The sequence below is a fragment of the Salmo trutta genome, chromosome 26 (genome assembly GCF_901001165.1).
Source record: "Salmo trutta chromosome 26, fSalTru1.1, whole genome shotgun sequence".
In the NCBI taxonomy this organism is placed as follows: domain Eukaryota; kingdom Metazoa; phylum Chordata; class Actinopteri; order Salmoniformes; family Salmonidae; genus Salmo; species Salmo trutta.
In genome coordinates, this window is record NC_042982.1 from 13,274,093 (window position 1) to 13,282,302 (window position 8,210).

The 8,210-nt window shown below is 41.5% G+C and overlaps 1 protein-coding gene across 1 annotated transcript; it reads right to left on the bottom strand.

Moving 5' to 3' along the window:
• Positions 1-2,612: 2,612 nt before the first annotated feature.
• Positions 2,613-7,950, bottom strand: LOC115163161 (homeobox protein otx5-A-like). Its single transcript, XM_029714825.1, has 3 exons — positions 7,147-7,950; positions 5,743-5,894; positions 2,613-5,575 (listed from the first exon to the last, which is right to left on the bottom strand). Exons 1-3 carry the CDS (start codon positions 7,241-7,243, stop codon positions 4,946-4,948), a joined length of 879 nt encoding a protein of 292 aa, XP_029570685.1. The 5' UTR covers positions 7,244-7,950; the 3' UTR covers positions 2,613-4,945.
• Positions 7,951-8,210: the final 260 nt, after the last annotated feature.

The following is an 8,210-nucleotide window of genomic DNA, read 5'->3' on the forward strand; positions in this document are numbered from 1 at the left end:
GTCGGGCCCTCATACCACCCTCATGGAGTCTGTTTCTGACCGTTTGAGCAGACACATGCACATTTGTGGCCTGCTGGAGGTCATTTTGCAGGGCTCTGGCAGTGCTTCTCCTGCTCCTCCTTGCACAAAGGCAGATGTAGCGGTCCTGCTGCTGGGTTGTTGCCCTCCTACGGCCTCCTCCACGTCTCCTGATGTACTGGCCTGTCTCCTGGTAGCGCCTCCATGCTCTGGACACTACGCTGACAGACACAGCAGACCTTCTTGCCACAGCTCGCATTGATGTGCCATGCTGGATGAGCTGCACTACCTGAGCCACTTGTGTGGGTTGTAGACTCCGTCTCATGCTACCACTAGAGTGAAAGCCCCGCCAGCATGTAAAAGTGATGCAAACATCAGCCAGGAAGCATAGGAACTGAGAAGTGGTCTGTTGTCACCACCTGCAGAACCACTCCTTTATTGGGGGTGTCTTGCTAATTGCCTATAATTTCCACCTGTTGTCTATTCCATTTGCACAAAAGCATGTGAAATTTATTGTCAATCAGTGTTGCTTCCTAAGTGGACAGTTTGATTTCACAGAAGTGTGATTGACTTGGAGTTACATTGTGTTGTTTAAGTGTTCCCTTTATTTTTTTGAGCAGTGTATATATATATATATATATATATATATATATACAGTACCAGTTTAGACACACCTACTCATTCAAGGGTTTTTCTTTATTTTTACTTTTTTCCACATTGTAGAATAATAGTGAAGACATCAAAACTATGAAATAACACATGGAATCATGTAGTAACCAAAAAAGTGTTAAACAAATCAGTCTCTTATTATTATTGGTGTCCTTTAGAAGTGGTTTCTTTGCAGCAATTCGACCATAAAGGCCTGATTCATGCAGTCTCCTCTGAACTGTTGATGTTGAGATGTGTCTCTTACTTGAACTTTGTGAAGCATTTATTTGGGCTGCAATCTAAGGTGTAGATAACTCTAATGAATTAATCCTCTACAGCAGAGGGAACTCCGGGTCTTCCTTTCCTGTGGCGGTCCTCATGAGAGCCAGTTTCATCATAGCGCTTGATGGTTTTTGCGACTGCACTTGAAGAAAATTTCAAAGTTCTTGAAAATTTCCAGATTGACTGAACTTCATGTCTTAAAGTAATGATGGACTGTCGTTTCTCTTTGCTTATTTGAGCTGTTCTTGCCATAGTAATGAACTTGGTCTTTTACCAGATAGGGCTATCTTCTGTATATCACCCCTACCTTGTCACAACACAACTGAATGGATCAAATGCATTAAGAAGGAAAGAAATTCCACAAATTAACTTTTAACGAGGCACACCTGTTAATTGAAATGCATTCCAGGTGACTACCTCATGAAGCTGGTTGAGAGAATGCCTAGCATGTGCAAAGCTGTCATCAAGGCAAAGGGTGGCTATTTGTATATATAATCTATGTAACTCTGTGAACATTGTGTTGAAACGTGAAGATCTACTGAGCAAGAATATTATTCATTGATGAGATGCGGTGCCATTACAGTCCTAAAACAAACTTTGACCCAAAAATGTCAATGCCAAACTCAGTTGATAGTGTGGAAAATGTTTTTATACAAATCAACAAATATCACAATGAACTCATATAACAGGTACAGAATTAGTCTTCTAGATGGTTCTATAAAGTTTTATTTAGGCTCAATAACCAGGGCTCGTATTCAGATAGAGTCTGAGTAACAGAGCTGATCGAAGATTGGTTTGGTCTTTTAGATAATAATGAATAAGATTATATGGACAGGAAGGACCCTGATCCTAGATCAGCACTCCTACTCTGAGACGCTTTGTGAATACAGTCCCAGATATTTGTTTAACCTCCATTGGTCTTTTTACAACCTATTGTTCAGTGCAGTTTTCATGACCTTACTGACAAAACACATGGAAATATATGTTAGCCATCCAAATCCCTACCTCTCTCATGTCTCTATTTTGGGAGGTTCATCAATTGGCCCCCACAATCTTAGGCCTACTTCTAATTTGCTTCTACTCTGTTCTTTCTCCTCTCAACATCTCCCCTCTCAACCTTTTGCATGGATTAGAGTCGTGTCCCTGGACGTCACATGTCTATCCCACTCTGTGTGTACGACAGATACTTTACCTCCTGCTCGCTTTGCAGGGACACAACAGGATAACACATGTAAGAGTGGGAAAGTGATCTAGGAGAGGCCTGCAATCTTAATAGTTGCTTCATTCTTATTGGTTGGATGATTAAGTCCCGCTAAAGTGTACAATGTAGTTGGAATGCTGCTGTTCATTGCACACTGATAGGATTGTGTTATTACTTTGTTTGGGCACATTTTTAGACACGTGGTTATTATGCGAGCGTTTATGTACCAGTTTTAAAAGAGGAACGTTGCATATTTTTATTTGTGTGTCAACAGAGTGAATTCCTTTTTTCAGCATATGAACTGGATGCAATCAGTGTGTAGGGATAATCTTTGATTGCACTGGAGTCTTTGATTAAATGTTATTTTCTTAGCTGAAAGTAGCAGTACTGTATCCATCCATCTTTTAGCCTGTTGTGAAGCTCAATGTATTGGAATATGACCATAAAACACAAAGACCCCACAGACTTTCTTCAGTTGTTTAATGTCTTAAAACGAAATATCTGTCCCATGTGGAGTTGGGGAAACACACAAGAGATATGTCTGATATACTAATACTAAAGAGGGTGACTCATTCGTATCAGGAAACAAAAAGCATAGATTAGAATGCAAATAATGAAAGTAGACAATCAAGAACTATACACAGTATTATATCCTATCACCGCTAACTTTATTGGATAAAGCCCTGAGTTTGAAAAACCTTGTTCAGAAAAGAAGAGACCAGAAAACAGAATTAAAAAAAATATATTGCCAGTCTTGTAGAAATTAGGAGTGAAGTTGCGTGGTGTGTCTGTGTAAAACATTGTTGGTACCAGACATGATTGCATTTTCAAGTAAAGTTTAATATTTACAAAAAGAACAAAATAAACAGAATAATAGCAATATTCATAAGAGCTGTGGAATTAATAATAATTATAATTATATTAATAATGATAATATTAACGTCAAACAAATTACCACAATTGTACTTCAAAGGACGCACAAATTTAAAGAAACATAATATGTTATAGTCTAATACAAAAAAGATTAAACAAAACATCAACACAAAATGGTACCCCTCGCTCCTTTACAGGTAACAACTGAGAGAAGCTCCGTGCTTTCTGTGCAAGGGTAGCGCAGTCATGGCCAGACCCTTCCCTTTCTACTGTTGAGTCATCTCTCCTGCAAATATCTCATTGTAACAGTATATTCGGCAACAGGGTTTGTTAAGTCATTAAGGGAAAATGTTGTATTTAAGTGACGTAATCATCAAAGTCGTCCACCCTCCCCCAACAAACACAGAGTTGGATAGAAACGCAAAGGCTACACATTGGTCATCCTTGCAGATCCCAGAATGCCTTGTGCCCAGATGTGATTCATTCCATGATGGGTGCTCAAAGACAAGAGGTCTGTTACTAACCCTATAGCCCTAACCCTGCCCCTCTTTCTTACCTCCTTACCCCCCTTCACTCTAACACTGTCTGCTGAGGGTCCCCTCCCTTTTAAGCTACTGGGGAAAAGGATACAGCAATAGCCTACGGTCTCTACTTGGCAGTACCAAAGGTTATCCTTGCTTTACCCATCCCCTCTTGCTTATTGAGAAACACATGCACGTCTGTGTGTCTGTCTGTGTGTCTGTCTGTGTGTCTGTCTGTGTGTCTGTCTGTGTGTCTGTCTGTGTGTCTGTCTGTGTGTCTGTCTGTGTGTCTGTCTGTGTGTCTGTCTGTGTGTCTGTCTGTGTGTCTGTCTGTGTGTCTGTTTGGCTCCAGGATCTCTCAGTTCACCAAATATGAAAAGCAGCTTCATAACAAAAATAAACCATAAAACAAATGACAGAGGGAAAACAACAACATTGTCCCGTTTGGAGTCAGTCGTCACCTATGGCTGGAACTCCCTATGTTTGTTCAATATCAAATTCAAGGCAGAGTCATTTTCTTCATTACAATGTACACAACTTTCAATTGTTCTGAAGTAATGACAAAAATAACCACTGGATCAAATTTGGTCTAAAGTCAAGGCCAGCCCACCACCCATCTTGGGGATGGAATTCCACTTTTCCTTTCGTGTTTTCAGTTACCATTAAGCACAACAAGACCACTAAAGGAGTGACAGATCTTGTTCAGAAATCAACTTGGGGTTGATTATCAGCTACCTGAACGATGGGATCCATTGCAACTAATATTTGAATCTCCTTTTTTTCTCTTTTCTTCTCTTTTTAAATCAATTGTTCATTCTCTCCATCAAATTGATACTCCATTCATCCTTCAAATTGCAATCTCTGTTCATTTGGTCCACAAAACCCTGATTATGGAATACAAGAATGGACCTTTGTCAGTGATGCAGTTTTTTTCTAAATGTAATCATCAAATTATAAATGTATTCAATTTCATTCTACAGGTATTGCTTTCAATAGTGTGGTATGTATTCCTTTTTAATAAAATCGGTTTTCAATTTTAGTATCCCAATTATCTTTTTACATGTTGATTTGTTTGTCATTACTTCTATACGACAAACGTTATTACTTCAATGTCCCATTGATTGTGCATCCTCACATTGATAATGCTGTATTGATTGGATATAATCGATTTGACAATATTGATGTGATCAGTGATTTCTTGTCACCTTCCCAACAATCACAAAGTCCAACATCATTGGATCTGCTTCCACATTGCTTTCCATAAAACAAAAAAGAATGACATAGTACTCAGTCAATGAGTTCATGGACTGAAATGATTAGTTGACCATCTATGTGTCCAAGTCTTTAACACTGAATGGAATGGGAGCTTCTCCTGGCTGGTCCCTTCCTTACCTCCTCCCCCCTACAAGACCTGGAACTTCCAGGAGTTCTGGTCTTTGTAGTCCAGGCAGTCAGCTGCGTTGAAGTTGAGTTTCCAGGAGGCAGCTTGGTCCTTGTAGTCCAGGCAGTCGACGGCCCCGAAGCCCAGCGAGGCGGCTGTGTAGCCCTGTGAGGACAGAGAGGGGGACTGGCTTAGGTGCCCGCCCATAGATGTGATGGGGCTGAGGGCGCCCCCTGTGGCGGAGAGCTGTGAGTGCATGGGGGACAGGTAGGAGCTGCAGTCCAGGCCAGTGAAGTAGGAGGACGAGCCTGCGTAGCTCTGGGTGTAGGCCGGAGCCTGGGTGTAGGTCATGGGGTAGGCAGAGGAGCGCTGCATGCAGGGCGTGGTGGAGACTGACAGTGGATCTGGCAGCGGGGAGATGGAGGCAGGGCTCCAAATGGACACGGTCGCGTTGGCACTGCTGGAGCTGGGGGTGATGGCGGTGCCAAGGGGAAGTGGTGCTGGACTGTAGGACCCGTTGGTGTTGGCACTGGCCTCAGAGTTGGCCTCCCGGGCTGGAGAGGCCTTCTTTTTGGGTGGACGAGGTTTAGACTGGCCCGTGCTCTGCTGCGCCTGCTGGCGGCATTTAGCACGGCGGTTCTTGAACCATACCTGTGGAGGAGCACATGGTGAGTTCTCAGACAACTCAGCTCCCATTCTGGCCAAACAATCACTGACGTTTTGTTAATAGACAATTGAACCGCACTTTCATTTTTGCAAGATCATTTAACCAATTCTAGTGGGCATTTATGCATGAGAGTATATATCATGTTTATTACCTGTACACGAGACTCTGGTAGGTTGATCTTAAGGGCCACTTCTTCTCTCATGAAGATGTCGGGGTAGCGCGTCTTGGAAAACAGTGCCTCCAGGATGTCCAACTGCGCACGCGTAAACGTGGTCCTTTCCCGACGCTGCTTTCTGGGGATGTCTAAAATACACACACACAAATATTATTTTTCTTATATTTCGTTTCATCATATATTTGTTTTTGTGAACCTTTTCCCCCTTTGCCAACATGCTTCCAAATGGAACACGAGAAAAAGAGAACGGCAAAATTAAGTGTAAATCACTTGTTTGGTGTTTGGTCAAAATTCCAAGTTAAATAATAGTCTAAATTAAATTAGTCTCATTTAGAATTTAATTCGTACATATTCGTGTAATATAATTGTACTAGTAAGTAGTTATACTGAGGCATAAATTATGTTCTCTACGAAAATATATATTGTATATTCAGGGGTGCTTTGTTTCCAATGTTATAGAAAATGAACATATGGCTCTGGCCTTCACATGTAATATCGTGGATCATTCAGCCAAAAGCGTTTCGTTTGTTACATCATTAGATAAACAATAATACAGTTCCAAATCTAGTTGTTTTAACGTTGGTAAAAAAGATATCGTTCCCTTTATGTAAAAGAAAATGTGTTATTTAATGTTCGAGTGTTTTATTAACTTTAATTAGAATATTTAACATTATCCATTGATTCAGATATACATTGTGGCTTTATAAAACATAAACAAACACTAAATAAAATACGTTTGATAAAGGGAACGAAATGTATCTTGATAAAACATGTATCTTTTCACAGGAAGGTAGAGATCTATAAACCTTGATTTCACAACTGACAGGAACATAAAATATCTAGAATTACAGGTCTTAGTGAATTAGACTGGCGATCATAACGCATAGCCCTGGACCAATCCTTGAACAAAAAAACAAAAATGTTCATACAAATAGTTGTTAGGCCTACCACTTCTACATCAAGTAAATAGGTCATCTCATTTTAAATCTGTCATTTGACTCCTAGGCCCTTCAAACAAGTTAGTATGGACGTTACCCATATCTTTAAAAAGATAAACAAACATGGAGTTTTTTTGTATGTGCGCATAAGGCATTTCCATTTGAAACAATGATGACCGTCGAAATTTGGCATCAGCTAAGAATAAGATATGGTGTCCGTAGTATGAAGATATATTATGCACAATTCGCTGTCATAAGTCTAACAATAAGAACGAAAACAACATAATGGGGGTTCCGATCCTTTTACGCACTCGTTGCGCATGGATAGGTTAGCAGTACCGCTTGGAATTCAGGCTGGATTCTGCCCGTTTTTCCATAATATAAAGTGCAATTGTTGAGACAAACATTTCGAAAACATGAAAAAGTTGAAAATATGACTTACTTGGGTATCCGACGGCAGAGTGTAGTAGATCCATGCCCGGGCCAGACAGAGTTAACCCGTTCACGGCGTAATGAGGCTGCTTAATGTAGGACATCATGCCTGTGCCGGCTTTAAAACGCTCCCTCACCCTCTCTCTCTCTTACACTCAGGCCGGGGGCCGGGTCTTCTGCTATTCTCCAGGGGGTGTCTCTCTCTCTCTCTCTCTCTCTCTCTCTCTCTCTCACTCTATGTCCCTCCCTCTCTCCCTTTCTATCAGTCACTTGTTTTTCTTTATATCTGTCGATCTGATTTTTGTTTTGTTTTCCTCTTTTGTTGCTGACCCTGTCGCAGTATGTTGCCAACTTTTGAGGCTACAGTAGCACCTGTGCTCGCCGGTGAAGAGTGCAGGTGCCGGGCGCCGGTACTCCTTGTTCTGCTGCCTTCACACCTATTGATCAAGCTGTTTCAAAGCACAGCTATTCAATAGGTATTGTGGTGCCGGTGAATTTTCTCAATTTCACTTACGAAGTAACCTGAAAGCAATAATTAAACACACTAACCAATGGTATGATCACAGTTTTAAGTGTGATAAACCTTTCAATCCACGTGCGCTTTCGAAGTGCTCATCCGCGTCAAGAAGTGACTGTATGCTTCCTTATTCTTCCCTTGTCAGATCTAGCGTTCCCTGGACTGAGGTCGAGCCTGTTGAAGTCTGTTGAAGCAAAGAGGATCAAGTCGTGCCTCTGGTGAGTGGCGATAAGCTTGGGTGAGAACGCGGAACTGAGCGAACCAAGAAAGAAGTTGGCTAATTAGAGTGAAGTTCTTGCGCGGAGTAGACTCTGTCCCCTCCCTCTCTCTCTCTCTCTCTCTCTCTCTCTCCCTCTCTCTCCCTCTCCCTCTCTCTCCCTCTCCCTCTCTCTCCCTGTCCTGACACACACAGGCTTTGCACTTTGTTGGATTTGATTCTGTCTTTCTTTTCTCCGCACACCATGCACATTCATCCAGTCAAATAAAACAACAGCTTGATATGTGTAGGCTCAAGAACAACAGGTGGACACAAAGCAAATTGAACACTGGCGAGACAA